This window comes from Rattus norvegicus, chromosome 1, assembly GCF_036323735.1.
Source record: "Rattus norvegicus strain BN/NHsdMcwi chromosome 1, GRCr8, whole genome shotgun sequence".
NCBI lineage: Eukaryota > Metazoa > Chordata > Mammalia > Rodentia > Muridae > Rattus > Rattus norvegicus.
The window spans coordinates 82467874-82486424 of NC_086019.1; the positions used below are offsets into that span (position 1 = coordinate 82467874).

The 18551-nt window shown below is 38.8% G+C and overlaps 1 protein-coding gene across 5 annotated transcripts in view; it reads right to left on the minus strand.

Annotated features, from left to right (window-relative positions):
- Nucleotides 1-1145: 1145 nt before the first annotated feature.
- The window catches only part of Zfp329 (zinc finger protein 329), a 101524-nt gene continuing 84118 nt past the window's right edge, over nucleotides 1146-18551 (minus strand). For 3 of the 5 annotated variants that reach the window (XM_039111111.2, XM_006228109.5, XM_006228110.5), the window contains one exon: nucleotides 1146-16052. In XM_039111111.2, the coding sequence (XP_038967039.1) occupies nucleotides 14413-16052 (1640 nt within the window). In that variant the 3' untranslated portion in view covers nucleotides 1146-14412. The remainder of the gene's footprint in view (nucleotides 16053-18551) is intronic. The other 2 variants (XR_010051709.1, NM_001107477.2) reach the window with 2 other exon arrangements.

Below are 18551 nucleotides of genomic sequence, written 5' to 3' on the forward strand. Positions count from 1 at the left end.
AAAAAGGGAAGAAAACTGGTGGTTTCTACACTTCTCCTATGCTATTCCATTTCAAGAGAAGAGATTCAGCCTGGTTTCTAAAGTGCCCCATCAAGGAGAAGTTTATTTCCAGTTGTATCTGAGATGCTTCTTTGAAGTCTCCTGAGGCCTCACTACCTGCCCAAACAAACTGCTCGTCTCTTCTCCTCTCCCTTCACACCTCAATTTCTCATGCCCTAGTGTACCAGACTTACTCAGCACAGACTTCACTTCAGCCCCCTATTCAGCTCCTCTGATTGCAGATTTACATCTTTAACTGTCTGTCTAGTCCTTCTTGACCCCTGGAAATAAGCAAGGCAGTACACACCTCCCCATCCCAGTAAACATCTACTCAACAGGAAAGACCAGAAACCTATGCATTATCCTCCATTCTGCTTTTTGTCTCCAAGGTCACAACTAATCTGTCAGCTCTGACCTTCAAATATGCCTAGAATGTCTCACCTCTTCTACTGCTGTGGTCTAAACTATAACTATTCTTCCATTTTAAATGTGCATATGAACATGATACATTCAAGCAATAAATTCAACTTACCAAGTCCTTAAATACATTTCCATTAACCTTCACATGTGTGCACACTGATGAGCCACAGAAATTCATGATGTAAAGTGTGTCTATCTCTCACCAGTTAACCACTATTCTGATCTCTCTTACCAAGGGTTGCTTTTCTAGGCTCTAAACTCCACATGAGCAAGACCATACATGCTCTTGTGCTGAGCTTGTGTGGACCAACAGTAGCTCTTCAGAGTCATGTGTGTATACCAAACACGTACACAATCAATATCAACCCATCCTAAATTCTTCCAAAGGAAGAAAGACTACACTACAAAACAAGTATTGAATTAAAATCAATGCCAAAAAAGGAATGTGCTTCAAGGGGGAAAAATACAAAGTAATACTTCTTATGAATTTTGACACAAAAATACTGAATAACATACAACTAAACTGAAAAGATTCTATACCACAGCCAAATAGGACTCATTCTTGCAATTCAAAGACTCAAACATAAATAACTCATCAATGTAACAAACCACATTGACAAAACAAAAGAAGAAAAAATACAGCTATCCTGATGATGTAGACAAAGTAATGGACTAAATCAATGCCCTTTCTTTTTTTTTTTTCAAAGTTCACCAAAACAATTTTATTTCCAGTGTTTAATTGGGTATGCACAGAGGCATGACACAGGTTTGGATAAAGTCCTCATGCAGAATTATATTCTTCTCAGTAAGAAGCCAGTTCCATCCAGGATCCACTATCTACACACCTATGTTACAACATTTATATCAAATCTGGTATCTGAAGAAAAGATACACATAGAATATGTTCATTTAAGTTATTACGTATTTTACAGAAAGATTAAAAATTCAAGTCACACAAAACTCAAAAACTGTATTAAAAGTTCGAATATAAAACTCAGATCCGCCTGGAATGACTAAGGAATGGGAGTTCTGTATCCACCTGTGTTAACTGGTAAATGTAAGGGAATCTGTTACGGATAAAATGCATTCATTTATTCAATGTACGTTATCTAATTTTAACAATATGGCACCCTAAAAATCAAATGTACTTTTGTCATGAGGCACTTTTGTTAGTGAGGAACCAAAAGAACAACTGGGCTGCGGGAGGCAGCAACTTTCTTCAGTAATTTGGGGAATATACTATGAGTGAGTTGCGACAAATACCCTGCTTACTTGTAGCCAACTATCCGATATACTTTTAAATATATGTGTGTGTTCTCCTGGCTGCAGTGATGCACTGTAAAGCTATTCCACAGTGCAAAATGGTGAATCCAGCCCAAACCAAGGCTGCATAATAACAATTCTGGTACAAGAAAAATATTTACAGAGTTACTGGACTGTGTAACAGTAGTTTTTTCTTGCTAGAGTGGACAGACCCAGCTTAAAGGCAGGGAGGAGACGCTGTTTTAGTGTTATGCCCTTTCATGATATAAACACATCAATGAAAATTTTAATTCAGTATATAAAAACACTAATCATAGTCAAGGAATGGAAGAAATTAGCTCAACATAAAGGCCATATTAAAAAATAGCCATAGTCAATGGTAAAGGACAGAAAGTTTTTCCTTTAAGGCCAGAAACAAGGATGTCCACCCTTACCACTTCTCTTAAGATCTAGCCAGAAGGACTATGCAAGTATAAAAGGCATCGTTGGGAAAAAAAAGAAATTACATTAGATAACCCCAGACTTACATCAACATTCAATTCTTCAATTTTACAATGCTGCAAAAGCAGTAACACATTCAAGAGAAATTATTCTGAATTTGTCTCTAGGCTAGGGACAAATACTCTTCTGTGATGCTCAAGTAGAATGGGGTACTAAGGCCCTGAGTCAGTAGCAGATGAGTAGAAAACACTGATGCTAGTGCATGGAATTTATATATAGAAAAGTAAATGATGTTTCTGAAAAGAATTAAGAAAGATACAAATACATGGGAAGCCACTTCATGTTCAAGAACTGTAAGACTGTGTGTGTGTGTGTGTGTGTATTCACTTGTGTATATATTAACATGTTTTGGATATGTTTATTTATATATTATTAATTCATCTGTATATATCATTTGGAAATAAGGTTTTTTAAATAGCTTTTTAAATATATATATAAGCTATCTTCAGACACACCAGAAATGGGCATTGAATTCCATTACAGATGGTTGTGAGCCACCATGTGGTTGCTGGGAACTGAATTCAGGACCTCTGGAAGAGCAGCCAGTGCTCTTAACCCCTAGGACATCTATATGTCCTACCATCTTATGTCATCTTAATGCCATTAAGATGTAAGTACTACCCAATGTATTCTACATGTTCACTGTAACCTCTACCAAAATCCCAGAAATATTCCTTAAGAAAATAGAAACACTTACCTTAAAATTCAAATGGCATCTCAGGGAATTCTGAATCACCAAAACAATCTTGAAAAAATAAATTGGAGGTTTTAGATTTGTTGACTGCAAAGCTTCAAGAAAGACAGACCTTAGATCAATAGACCAGAATACAGAGCTTGTATATAATCTCTGCATGTATGTTAAATGACTCAACAAGACCAGTCCATGGGAAAGAACTGCCCTTTTCAGATGATGTGAGAAAAAGCCGAATATTCAAAAGCAAAGGAATGAAGTTGACCCCTTGTAAGGATCTACTCAAAATGGGTCACAGTATTATAAAGGTTCTAGAAAAAGCTGGGCATGGTACACTGTTAAGCATATATCCTATGAAAATTAAAATTTAAGAGACAAAAACCTGTTCTACACATTAAGGACCCTCCATTTTTACTAGTTTAAAAACCCAGCAACTAGAAAGTGGAGGGCATTGTAAGCTACATAGAGAGACGGCTGTCTCAAAAAATTTTTCTTGTGAATCTATAATTATTCCAAAACTGTGGAAACACAATGATGTGTAAAAACCTCCTGACTATAGAAAAATAAATATCCTATGTTTGGTTATTTGGAAACCCGCAAAACCAAAACAGAGATGGATACCAAACAATAGTTAGAAATTACTGCTCATTTGCTCAGGTGTATAAATAGTGTGAGGAGTTGTGCAGAACAATGTTCTTTCCCTTAAAGTACAAGTAAAGAAATATTTAGAGATAAAGCATCCTACTTAAAAGCTTATTTCCAAATGGTATACACAAATAAATTAGTTATATATATGACTAAACATAGATGTAACTGCAGTCATTTTCATATATATATGAACATACATAGTCTTATAAATATGTATATAATACACACAAAAAATACATATAAACCCATTACATATACAGGCCAAACTCACAAATACAGGTATAAAACATGCACATAACATATATTATCAACACATAATATATAACTGTTACATATTACAATGTATTAACTGCTAAATTTACACAATGGACAATGGATGTTCACTATTCTTTTTCAATTTTGTTACATTTCAGAAATTTGCCTAAATACAAAGTAGATGGGAAAGATGTAAGTGCTTCTGGGAGCCTTCTCAGAAGGTATCTAGTAGATGGTTACAAATGAGCTCATGGAAGAAAGATAACTCCAACTGGAGCCTTAAGAAATCCACCAGTTTACCTAACCTGGAAAAACTATTAACTTGAAAAATCTTACAGACATGTTTTGAAGCAGCAGAGAGCAGGAACACCAAGAATTTCAGCCTCTTAGAAGTGAGACTAGGGTACAGCCGAGTGTTCAAACCTCAGGCTATGCTGGCCAAATATGGAATATGTTGGGCTTCCAGCTGCTACCTGCAGGCTGACAAGTGATCCATGGTCAAGGCTATTTGATCTCTTTACTACATAAGCCAAATAAGCTTCCAGAAGTTCCAAGCAAACTTAAAAAAAAGAGCATTTACTCAATACTTTACTTTTAAAACTTATTACAGTCATTAAGGGCTATTGTTAAACCTGAGATTCTCAAGGAGAAAAGACCAAGTGTAAAACTCACCAATTAAAGGAAGTTATATTTAGGGGTGCACTCCAGACTGGTCAGCACCCCAGACTAATCAACAAGCTATCTCACCCTAAGTTGGGATTTGGGAGAGCAGCCCTTGCTGGCCTCTTGAAGTCCCTCTTATAGGAGAGATAAGGTGTTTTCAGCAATGAGAGGGTTGGCTGTTACACATTGTTAAAGAATACAAGGAAAATGGAAGGGGCAAAGGCAAGGATATAGATCAAGTGAATGGGGTTATAAGCAGTTTACATCAGACCTAGGAAGCAGGATCTTACTCGGAATTACAAAAGAAACCTTATTTTAGCAAGAATGTAACACAGAGCAAACAGGGAGTTTTATTCCTTAACTAGGATATAGATTAACAGAAACTTCTTAATTATAAATAGAAACCTTATTTTGCAAGGATGTAACACAGGACAAACAGAAACTTCTTAATTACAATTAGAAACCTTTATTTGTCAGGAAGTGACATAGGACAAACATGAAATTCTGTTTAAATGTCTTAACTGTTAATACCTCTGAATTCTTAGCCTGCTAGGTATATCTTTCCTGTCTTGACCTCCCACTAACTTGCCAGATACATTGTTGTTCTTTGGATCTCACAGTATATCAATGGTAAAAGCACTTGCTTAACAAAGGTGAGGCCCAGTGTTCAACCCCCAATACTGCAAAAATACAATAATAAAAACAAAACACCACCTCACTGTAAAATGATGTAATATGTACTCATTGCAGGAAATGTGGAAAATATATGAAATGTTAACAAAAATCATCCATAATGTCAGTATCAAGTCGTAAGTTCATTAAATTCTGATCCCCTGCATAGAGGGTTATTAACAATTTGGAGTCAAGCTGCTTATTCAACTTAGATGAGCATGATTAACATCATAGTATAAGTTGCTACATCACTAACATCTTTTGCTTAGCATTAAAAAAATGGAGAATTGTCTTTAGAAACTGATTCAGATGATTCAAAAGTACTATGATGAAATAAAATTAAATGAAGGTTATGTGATGGATGAACAACCTTTATTTTGCAATGGCACAAAATGAAATTCAAAAGTACCATCAAAGGAGTTCATCTCTAGTAAATACAATTTCATCACACATTAACTCAAGTTACACATCTATACAGCTCGCTATGTAATTGTGCTCGCTTCAAATACATAAATATATATAAAACATGCAGATGCAAAAAGATTGCATACTCAAACATATACACGTATGAACATACATATAAATATGTATGTGATTCATGTATACACAAAATTCCATATAAACCCACAAATAAAATATGTATGTCATACACACAAATACATACTTAAGCATACACACAACAACATAATACATAACTGTTACATATTACATGTAGTAAATTTAGATGGGCAAGGGTTCAAACAAGTTGGAAAGTCATCAGGCAATAAAATCCTGTTTCACAAGGACAATGGCCAAGTGTTTCGTAAAGTACCGCTACGAATGGGAAAGAAAAAAATTAAAAACGTGTGTGTCCTAATGGTGTAAATTATAGTCCCAGTACTCAGAAGGCTGAGGAAGGAGAACTATGAGCTCAAGGCCAGCCTAAGCTACACAGACAGTTGCAGGCTAGTCTGTGCTATACAACAAGCCCATTTCAGAGCAAACAGAACCTGAAAACTTGCATGTTCACAACAGGGAAAGAAGCAAAGGAACAAGACAACTCAACATCTCCATAAGGTGACTGTTTAGACCCTGGACCAGAGACTAAGGTGCATATTTTACCTATCAAAGCAGACCTGGCCTCCAGGTTCTCCAAGCATCTTAGTCCCTACCTGGCATACCCTGCCACCAACCTTGAACTTTCCAGTCCAGGGGCTGGGCTGTCCCTCTCTCAGAGGCTCCTCCCTGTATAATATCCAGCAGGGAAAGAAGGAAGACCGGCTGAGAGACTTCACAGCCCCTAGGAAGAGAAACCAAACGAACACATGTGCAGGGAGGGGACGCTGTCTCTATGTTGAGGAATAGGGTAGAGGAAAGGCAGAAGAAGGACTGGTGGGCAGAAAGACACAGAGGAGAAAGCTTGGGAGTGGGTACAGAAAACAGCAGGCATTCCAGTCCCTAACCCTGAGATGGAGTGGAAGAAGAGCTGCGTCTGCATGTGGACTTGGAGGGAAAGCAGCGAGGTCCACGCTGGCGGAGGAGTGCGAACCTCATGGAGTCCGACCCATCCGCGTCCTGCGGGGTGAGAACACTCGTGACATTACGCGGGACAAAAAGCCACCAGCCCAGCCTCAGCTTCAGATCCCAAGATGCGCAGACACGCAGGTCCAGGACTCTGTTCCGCCTCTGCGGAAGTCGCGAGGAGGGGCGGGTGGACTACAAAGGACGAAGACCCAACCCAAGAACCAGGGAGACACCCACTCACCTCCAAGGGCACAACCCCCACGTGGGACGCTAAAGGTCTGCGTGTGTTCGCCCTAAGCACCGAGATGAGGTGTTCTTAAGACGCCTGACATCTCTAAAAGCTGAGTGTGGATATCCTGGAGAACCAGATCCAAGCCCCAAAAGAGCTTCCTTTTTTGCGGTCTTGAGCTCTGAGGCTTTTAGTCCCCGCAGACTGCTGAAGTTTAATGAAACGAAAAACTCCACCCACCTGTCCCAGACTGCGCGAACCACCTATGTGAGGTCATCCTTTTGCAATAGTACCTACCTACCCGTGTCGTCTCCCCACCCACCCTCCGCGGGATATGACCCAGGGAGACCAGGGAGTCCAGCTCCTTTCCATTTGTTATCCCTAAGGATTGCCTTTTTCCAGCCACGGATCCCTTCCTCAGCAATTAAATAACTGAAAAACAGGAAAAATCTCTAAGGTGACAGCAGCAAGGAAAGTGAACCACAAGAGCAGACAGAATCAGTCCATCAAGAATGGCTTTTATTAGGAAGTGAGGAAGAACACATTAAAAAAAAACAAAAACAAAAACAAAAAAAAACAAAAAACAAAAAACTCTGCAAAGCAACCCAGCTTCTCCTCCAAGGCAGTTTTTTCATCTTTTGATTCATCTTTTGAGGGGTTTTCCCCCAATTGTGGAGAGTTCGGTTTGAAGAAAAACAGGTCAGCTGACTGACCCACATCTCTTGAACTTGCTGAGCCAGTCCATCAGCGGGGATCCTACTGGCAGAGGAAAAAGCCCGCAAGGCCTTTGTTTAAGCTGCCAGACTTTTGTCTCAGGTAAGGAAGGTGAGGGAAAAGCTAGTCATATTATAACTTTACTATTTGTATTCCCTAGCCACCGCCCCTCTCCCTAGCTGCCTATCAGGAAGTGACTTCTAGTTCCTGACACTCATCTGCAGTACTTGGCACTTTGAAACAATGTCTCCTCCTGGTCTGCCCCTCAAACGCTGAATTACCAATGCCCACAGTACCCGAAAGCACTGCAGAAGGCGATCTGTTTATGGCTGTTTCCTCTTGATGGTCGCCAGCTTCACTTTTATGTACTGGTATAATTTTCCATGGTGCATAAAAGGAGGTTAGTACTGTTTCCAGAATTGTTAGAGGAAATGGCTGTGTCAGGCTTAATGGCTCACATTTGAAACATCTGCACTCTCAAACACCCTACTTGGGAGACCCAGGAAGAATTCTTGAGTTCTCTGCCAGCCTGGCAAACTGTGAGTTCCAGTCCCGCCTGAGATAGAGTTAGCATTCGAAGTTCCACCCCCACAATTACCTAGCGTAAGCTCCACCCCCACGGTTACCTGGCAACAGCCAGGTACGCTCCGCCCCACAGTTACCTGGCAACAGCCAAGTATGCCTGACACTGTAAAAGGGGCTGCTTCCTCCCTCCTCACGCTCTTGCTCTCTCTTGTTCCCCTCTTGCTCTTACCCTCTTCCCCCTCTGTCTCTTCTCTCCCCATTCCCTTCCCCACTTCTCTCCACGTGCCCATGGCCGGCCTCTACTCTACCTCTCTCTACTTTCTGCCCTTACTACCCTCTTAACTCCCCTCCCCATGCCCTGAATAAATTCTATTCTATACTATAGGTCGTGTGGCTGATCCCTCACTGGGAAGGGATGTCTCAGCAGGGATCCCCTGAGGTGCCCCCTTTCCCATACCTCACCACACCTCCATAGAACATAATCCCCCCTCTTTATCTTTTTATAAACACAGCATTGGTATCGAAACCCAGGACATATCCTCTCTTTATCATTTTATAAACACATCAGTAAAACCCCATCCCACCCAGCCTCTTTGTAACTAGAAATGGCTGTGACTACCCACGGTTTCTTGTCCAGGTAGTGACTAGAACTGTAATTGTTTCTGAGAATATATAGTCATATGAAAGACTTCCTCCTGAATCAAAAGCAAAATATATGTTTGTCAACAAGTTCCCTGTCAACACTTAAGATATTCATCCAGGGGGTTAGGGATTTAGCTCAGTGGTAGAGCGCTTGCCTAGGAAGAGCAAGGCCCTGGGTTCGGTCCCCAGCTCCGAAAAAAAGAACCAAAAAAAAAAAAAAAAAAAGATATTCATCCAGATACAGTATCCTGGGATTTCTATAACGAATGAAATTCATTATGAAATTCGTAACGAAATTGGGCAGTGCCATGAATGAATTGGCTATTTGGATTCCTCATTCAAAATGGCACAGATCCAAAGTGTTTGACCACATTTTCAATGAGTTTTATCTTTGCAATGCTGGATCCTTAACATATTTAAGTAACATTTCTGTCTGCTCTATGAGCTACAACGGTTTTTTTTTTCTATTGCTTGCCATTTCGTTTACATAGTATGGATTTTCTTATGCACATGAATTCTTAAATTTACTATAACCTTTTCTCCGATATTCATTTCACTTTAAAAATGTTTGCCTATACCAAGATAACCAAAAAAAAAAAAAGTTTGATATTCTCAACTAGCAGCTTCAAGCTACCTTTCCACTTCGTTTTGTCTGCAACAAGTTTGTCTATCAAACTACAGCCCCTGGGTAAATGCTACTCCAAATCTTATGGTTTTGGACAAAGAATACTTTATTTTAGTTTTGCTTTTTGGTTTTTTGAGACTGAGTCTCCCTATGTAGTCATGCTGACCTGGGACTTGCAGCAATCATCCTGTTACTGCTTCTAAGTGCTGAAATTTACACGTGAGCGCCACCAGGCCTGGCTTACTTTGCTACATGAAACTTGAATTTTCTGTAAGTTTCACAATTTTAAAGAATCAGAGTCCGTATGTAAAGTTTTGTCGGACACGTTCACACACACTCGCTTACCAATCCCTATAGCTACCTCCACATTACAGTCCTGTGGCTGAGAACCTGCAGCAGAGATGACATGGTGCACAGTTCAAACTATTGTCTTCCCCTTGCAGGAAAAAATGCTGATCCATGGGGTAAGGGATAAGGTATAGATTTTCAACTTTATAAATTATTTTCCCCAGACCACAAGATAACACTTCACACCACTAGCACAAAAAAATAAATAAATGTTGGTAAGGTCATGAAGAAGTCAAAGTAGTCATATATTAGTCAAATGTAAAATGGACATCAGTTCCCCCAAAAAGCAAACAAAGATCCAGCGATTCCATTCCTAAGTATCTACCCAAGAGTACTGAAAATTTATTGGCACATGAGTTTGCATGTGTTCATCAGCATTATTCTTAGTATTATTATTATTATTAGCCAAAAAAGTAGAAGCTGAAATATCCATCAACCAATAAGCAAAATACAGTTTTAATCATATGGCAAAATATTTTTCAGCCACAAAAAGGACCTTGAACTTACAGCATGAACCTTGAAAACATTATACTAAATGAAGTTACAAAGGGCCACGTGTCTTATTTTTCCATTGATGTAGAATGCAAAGAATTGGCAAATACACAGTGAAAAGAGATTAGTGATTGCCAGGGTCAGAGAAATGGAGGATACTAATAGATACAAAGGGCTTTTCTATGAATAATGAAAAAGTCCTTAAATTACAGAATAGAAGTGAATGAACAACCTGGTGAGACTATCAAGAACCACTGAATAGTTCACTTAGTATTTAAAACTTGAACACTAGTCTATTTTATCAGAAATGACCACTAATGCTGAATACCTTTGGTTATCAAGCTTATACTTACATACTTGTTCTTTTCTTCGGCTAGGACTTCATTATGCATATTCTAAAACAATTTATCTTTTCAGAATCATAGATGTTTTCCTGTAAATGGACTTTCCGTTTCACAAAGTTTTGTTCTCCACACCTGCCTCTGCAATGAAGCCATTTCTTTCACTGCTGCTCATGAAGAAGTTCCATCTATGACTTAATTGCTCTTCCCTGTAATTCATATGGTGGAAGGTTTCTCCTCCCTAAATCTTAACCTCTTGTTGCAGGACATCACACCCCTAGAATGTCACACATGTAATTGCCTTTCATTCAGAAAGGAAATGATCAAGCTTTTTAAAACTGTCATCACGTCCACCCAATATAGACACCCCCATCCCCCTTCTCATCTTTATATTTCTCCCAGGCATCAACCACCATCTGATACATGCTGTGCATTTATTTTTTTTCTCCCCTGCTGAATTGTAAACAGCTGGTTCTGCTTTCTGCTACAGTACCAACTCTTACTGCATGTACTCTATACAGTTGCTAAAGTAAGAAAGACATGAAGTTGGACCAGCCTAGTGAACAATCTGCAGGCAGGCATACTTGAGCACCGATAATCTGAAAAATCAAAAGAATGTGGGTTAATAGTAACTAGTTAAGATACTGACCTTAATTATAAATGTTTCCAATCTCCATTTTAGACATGAAACCCTGCTCTGGCACTGCCACATTCTTGTGCTGTGGGCATGCTTTATGGTGCTGAAATATGCCTTCTTGGCCAACCAAGTAGAAGGGGATGGGATTAAAGTTACAGAAAAGTTATTCCATTGCTTCTGAGATTTATTTTCACAAATGGCTACTCACTCACAGAACTTATTTTATTATTATTTCTTATTGTCAGGGTCTCACTACATAGCCCCTAGCTGTACTGGAATTCACTCTGTAGACTAGGCTGGCCTCAAACTTAAGAGATCCATCTGCTTCTGCCTCCTCAGTTCTGGCATTAAAGGTGTACACCAGCACGCCCTTGAACATTCATAGTATTTAAATCTCTAAACTATTATTAGAATTCAGGGCTGTTAAAATGGTGAATGCACAGAGGTCAACAGAGCCAAAAGAAATCTATTTTTCCTATAAAATAAATTTTATAGGTATGGAGTAGAAAGGGTTGGTTTACTTAACTTGCTCGGTAAAAGGACACACTTCAGTAAGGAGTCTAAAAGGAACTATTGAGGGAAGCATATCACCTACAGATAATATAACAAATTACCACAAAAAACACGGCTTAAAACCATACATCAGTTATCGCAGTTTAGGACTTGAATCCACTCAATCTCAATAGACTAATAAGAACAGGGATAGTTCCTTTTGGGGAGACTTTGGGGAGAATTCATTTTCTTGCTTCTCTGGCTTTTAGAAGCCATTCATATTGTGGATTCTCCAGCCTTAAAATCAGAACAGTAAGTTAGGTGCTCCTTAAAGTCAGGAAAAGTAAAATAAATGTTTATTCTTTAAATATTCTACCTTCACATTCTCCATCTGATTCTAGCCCAAGTTCTCTACCTATTTAAGGGCTGTGTGATTAAATGGTACTCATCCTGATATTCCAGTATACTCTCTTGTCTTTTTCCCTAATCATTCTGGCCTACCACCAAAAATTGTCCAGGCTGCATTGCAAGTCATCTGGAACGCTCCCAGATCAAATCTCACCTTTCCCTCTTTAGCCAAAAGTGTCCATCTTCTATACAGTAGTTATTTTCATGACAGCAGTTTTTCCTGATCTGAGAAAACTAATTTTAGAAAAGAGCAAGGGGAAAGAATTCACACTCGTACAAACCCCATGTGGACTCACTAAAACTTCAGAGTGGATGCCTCTTCCTTGAGGTGCTTCCCTCAGGCCACAGCAGGCTTAGTGAAGATTTCCTGTTCCAGAATCTGAGATGTAGGATCAAGAAGCAGGGACACTACTAACACTAATGGTACATGCATGTTTTTCTTGAAAGTAGCAGACACCAAAGTGTTTGGCCTTAAGTGATACAGATAGTCCACTAGGTGTTTGCTAATGCCTTATTCAGACACATAACATTATAGAGACAATCTGTAAGTTACAAATGATTGTGTGCTCTGTATGTGCATGTGTGTGCATCCCAATCACAATATTCTTAATATTCTGAAATAACTGTTCCAAGGGCTACTTTTGTAGGATGTCTAACAATATCTTTGGCCTCTACCCACTAGGCACCAGTACCTTCCCATCATACAAGTGCTTAAAACCGAACCTAGGTCTTCTGGAAGAATAACAAGCACTCTCTACCACTATCTCTCCATCCCCATCATCTGATAACCATCCTGCTGTCAAGAGCATGCATACAGAAGACTAAGTTGTCTAAACTTCCTTACAAATCTACTCAACAGCCTTAATCATCTCAAAATAGACTTATGATTCTCTTTTCACAGGAATCAAAAGATAGAAGACAGGGTCAAGTCAAAATTTTCAGGAGGAATCAGAGGCCTTTGAAGCTTTCAACAAAACTGTCTAGCTTTCAGTCAGCTAACACTACCCTAAGCAAGGACATGCTAGGATTATTCTAGATTTCTCTGTAACTTTCTCTTCCCTATCCTTAGACTCTTATACCTCTCCCTCCACAATGCCATAATCTTTATATTCAAAATTCTAAAAGAAATTATTCTAGGCTTCGGGATGCTCTGATTCCAAAGAAGTGTCTGTCAATATACACCTGGAGACGCTTATGGCTTCCTGTAGCCATAATCTAGCCTTTATAGGATGTCTGACAGTATCTTTGGCCTCTATTCACTGGCGAAGATCCAAGAAAACTCCAATTTGTTTCCTTTAGCTTCGCTTTTATATACATTACCAAATTATTATATAAAAAAGTATAAATAAAAGGGAAAAAGAACACAATTGTAGTCTCCTAAGAAACCACTTAATACCATCATCCACTGCTAACCTACAGCCAAATATGAACATGTTTACATGATTGTAATAATAAATCTACTTTTATGCCTTCTTTTGCAATGATCTAAGTATTTTTAGGATGGCAATGAAACTTTTGGATTTTGCTTCAAAGGACCTGAATTCTACACAAATTAGTATCCAAAATGATCAACAATGGTGAAAGCAGGTGATAACTGAAATACAATTCAGTATTTTCTTGTTCAACACCTATAGCAATGGATCCTATTTCTTAGAAGCAGCCCTTTCCATCACGAAGAATATTTTAGTCTGAAGAGGGACAACTTCATCTCAATCACAAGCAACTCCTATATCCAGTTTCACCTCATTAAATGAGTCATCTGTGTTTTGGCAGCACCATAAAACAGAAGTGCATTCAAACAGCAAACCCAGCTACATCCGGTGGTGGTTTGTAGGGCACTGTGTGAGACATCCTACCACTATGCCTTTGTGGACAGTAAAAACTCCTGACAAAACTGTTGCTTCCAAATAACACTTACAAACTTTGACTCTAATAAGCATTTGCTTATAATAAGGTGATACTATTAAAAATGTCTCCTACTGGTTACCTACTGAATGAATTCACAGGTTCTTTCCAATTTCAGTATCCTGCTGTAAAGATAGAGGGATATCTCTAAGAAAATGCCTTCCTCACTTATTTCAGTGTATGAATTACATGTTTGGTATAGGCTGAATCATCCCTGAAGCCTTTACTACATTAATTACCATTCAATCCTCTCTTCAGGAGTTCCCTAGTAACAGTATAATGCAATTATAGAATATGTCATACTCAATATTTTTATAAAGAATTCTTTTCTGTTAGCAAGGGAAGTCACATCTGAAGACAAATCCTTTGTTCACTCAAGAAGAGTATGGCACATGTCCACTATGTTTCCGTGGGCTGCTCTTCAAGGTGTGTTCTCTGATGTCGGGCAAGACACCAGCTCCTTCTAAATATTTTTCCACAGTGAGGACACTGGCTCGGACCCTCTCTGTTATGAAGTCTCTGATGTACTACCAGATGAGTGTTCTGCCTGAAGGACTTTCCACACTTCAGACACTGGTACGGAGTCTCCTTAGTGTGAATCCTCTGGTGTTTGGTCAGACAGGAGCTATCCCTAAAAGCTTTACCACACTGATTACACTCATAAGGCCTTTCACCAGTATGAATTCTCTGGTGCCGGATAAGTCCAGCGATGTTCCTGAAGAGTTTACGACACTGGTTACAACCATAAGGCTTCTCACCAGTGTGAATCCTCTGATGCCTGATGAGATATGCACTCTCAATGAAAGTTTTTCCACACTCTTTACATTCATAGGGTTTCTCCCCAGAATGAATTTTCTGATGCACAATGAGGTGAGAGTTGCGATTGAAGGATTTTCCACACTCTACACATTCAAAAGGCTTCTCTCCAGTGTGTGTCCTCTCATGCTGAGTGAGGTATGAGCCATCTCGGAAAGCCTTTCCACACCGGCTACACTCATAGGGCTTCTCACCAGTGTGGATTCTGAGATGCACAGTAAGGTGAGAGATGTCAGTGAAGGGTTTCCCACATTCATTACATCTGTATGGTTTTTCCCCTGTATGAGTTCTTTGATGCAAAATCAGGGATGAATTTCTGTTGAAAGTTTTTCCACAATCTAGACATGCATAAGGCTTCTCACCTGTGTGAATCCTCTGGTGTTGTGTCAGAGCTGATCCATCACTGAAAGCTTTCCCACACTTACTGCATTTATAGGGTTTCTCTCCTGTGTGAATCCTTCGATGTACAATCAAGTTGTAGTTCTTGGAGAATGATTTTCCACAATCATTACAGGTATAAGGTTTCTCACCAGTGTGAGTTCGATGGTGTAAAACAAGAGAAGAGTTCCGTTTGAAGCATTTGCCACATTCAGCACATTTATAGGGTTTCTCAGTAGAATGATTTCTTTTTTCATTAAGAGATGAGCTCAAGGCCAAGATGTCCCCAAAGTCTTTACCTTTGTAAAATTTCTTGCTTCTTTTTTTAATTTTTTTATCACAAAGGGCAGTGGTAAAGTGGTTTATAGATTTAATACTTTCTGCGTATTTATAGGGTTTATCTCTCGTTTGGTTTCTTACAAGTTGAGTGACTTCCATGGAAGGATGGATGGCTTTTTCACAAGCATCATCATCACCAGTTCCCTTAAATGTATAATTCTGGGGGCAACTATGTAAGGTTTGGTCACAATCAAAAGTTTTAATATCTGAGTTAGGAACATGGAAGCTGTTTGTTGTAGGAACTCTCTGAGATGCTAGAAGGGCTGGGTTTGTACTCAAATGTTCCCCCAAATTATGATGGTCACAATTTGCTTCCTGAGCCTCTGTTTTCTCATCAATTAAAGGAGACTGCCTTGAATTTCTTTCCTGGTTCTCACAGTCCCAATTGTCGCCTAAAATGGGGAAGCAGGGACCCTCTCTTGTAAATCCTTCCATTTCTACCTCAAAGGAAACACTTTCTTCTTCAGGAACATTCTGAGCTATTATTTTCAGTCTCATGTTCCATACTGAAAAGAAAGAAAAAGACACATTAAGTAAACACAGATATATGTGGAAGAAAATGAAAAATGATAATGGGGTGAGTATATTCCACTTGTTTTCTTTTTCAAATTGTTATCTGTAAAATACAGAGTTCAAATAAGGGTCAAGGACTGAAGCCAAGAACAGATTCAAAAGAAGTGGCATTACATTGTAATAGTCTCAGCGAACAGGTCAAAGAAATACTCTGTAAGGTACACGTGAGACAGAGGAGCCAGAAATCTCTGCTCACGCTGAAATACCATCTTGACCACTGCCTTTTTGTCCTCATCACCAATGCCCCTCATCAACTTCACAGTGTATTTACAAAAATATAGAATGAGGAGTTCTTGCCCCAAATCTATGATCAGAGTTCTGCTTTCAAGGATGAGAAGACAGCACAGGCTAACAAATCTGAAAGATTTGTATCTATGTTCTAAATCCATTAGAGACTATCCTGCAAAGTTGTTGTCAAAATTTGATCATGTCTAAGGCAAGGTCAAGGATAAAGAATGAAAAGTATTTGAAAAATGGCTCCAGGGCTCTTCACCACTGTTAATTTTTTTTCTTACTACCTTTCCTACTCTTTATACTTCATAATATTAAGACAATGGGGTCCAATGAGATGGCTCAATGGGTAAAGGCACTTGCCAAACTGAGAACCTGAGTTCAATCCCCAGTGAAAGGAAAGAACTAGCCCACAATGTTGTTCTCTGATTTCCACATGTGCCATGGCACATATGCCCAGGCTCTCAATCAACCCAATCAATGTGAGAAAAAAATTAAAAGAAAGACAACTGACTCCCTTTAAAGTAAAATTAGACACTTAACTCAGCACTTGCATTTTAAGATGATAAAGTCTTTCACATAAAAACAACGATTAAAGTACAAAAGATGCTTTCATTGATAGGACTGACCTTAAGCAACAGAGCTTAAGAAGCAAAAGCCATACAGACAGACTAACAAATTCAACATCAACACTAAAATTTTCAATAAAACAAAATATAATAATAAATAATATACAAGTGGAAGGTAGAGCCAAAAACTAAATAATGATAAAGATTATCACCCAATATCAACAAAGAACGCATACAGAAATGCACAAAATGACCAAAAAATGCATTTTATCCTAATGAGAAAATAGAAACCCTGAAAACAACAATCTTCTCATTCTGTCAGTCATTCAATTACATCTTCTTGTCGTTTTGTGTTTTGTTTTCATTTGACTTGGTTTGGGTTTTGTTCTGTTTTAGTTTTTAAGACAGTCTCACTAGGTTGCTCAGGCTCATCTTAAACTTCCTGGGATCAAGTGGTCTCATAAACTATAACTCTAAAATCAAAATGGGGGAGTGGCCTTTGCTTATACTCCCAGCACTTGGAAAACTGAATCTAGATGACCAGGAACTAGTTAGGGGACCACCCTGTGTCACATAGTAAGTTTGAGGCAGCCTAGGCTACATGAGACCCTGTCACAAACAACCAAATATGCACAAACAAACAACCCAACACCAGATGCGTATGTGTGATATGAGTAAAATGAAAAAAGAAATCCGGAATTGTAAATCAGTGCTGTATATGCAGCACTTGGGAGGCAGAAGCAGGAGGATCACAAGTATGAGGCTAGTCTACTCTACATAGCAAGTCCTGGATTACCAAAGGTTACACAGTAAAGCCCTGTCTATAAATAAACTAATTAAATGAATAAATACAAGTATGATAACATACTTAAAGCTCAACTAGCATGCATGTTAGTTAAAACCTGCATTTATTCAATCCATATGGCTGGATAATTTGGTAGCAGCTGTTAAAACATGAAACTTTACTTTCCCTTCCATCATGAAAATAGAATCATGGTTATTACCTCAGAAACATAAGTCTTAATCAGGACAAGTGAATAATCAATACATACCTATGAAATAACCTTTTTTCTAATTTTTTATCTTATTTTATGTGTATAAGTATTTTTCCTGCATGTATGTCTGTGTACTACATGCATGTCTAGTGCCTGCAGAGGCCAGAACATGTGGATCCCTAGAACTGGAGTTACAGATGATTGTGAGCCCATGTAAGGACTGGGAATTGAACCCAGGTCCTCTGGAAGAGCAGCCATTGCTCTTAACCACTGAGCCATCATCTCTCCAACCCCTTACTGAAGGATCTTAAAATAAAATTAAAAAGAAAAAAAAGGAAGGAAAAACAGACCAGTAATAGCGAAGATGAAATTTAATACAACTGGTCATCATTACTCAATACCAAAGTAGAAAACCAAGAAAGAAGGAAAATTTCTTTCAAAGTACTGAAGAGAAAATCTACAGGTTAACCAAGATTTGGACATGAGAGTAAAATAAAAACAAATTCAGAAAAAGTAAAAACAGTTCTTCAAAGGACGGGGGACTAAAGTAAGGAGGAAAGGGAAAGAAAAAGAAATGATAAGTGGACACATCCATTCCAATGCTGAAACAAGAAAAACAAGAGTGCTGACCAGATGG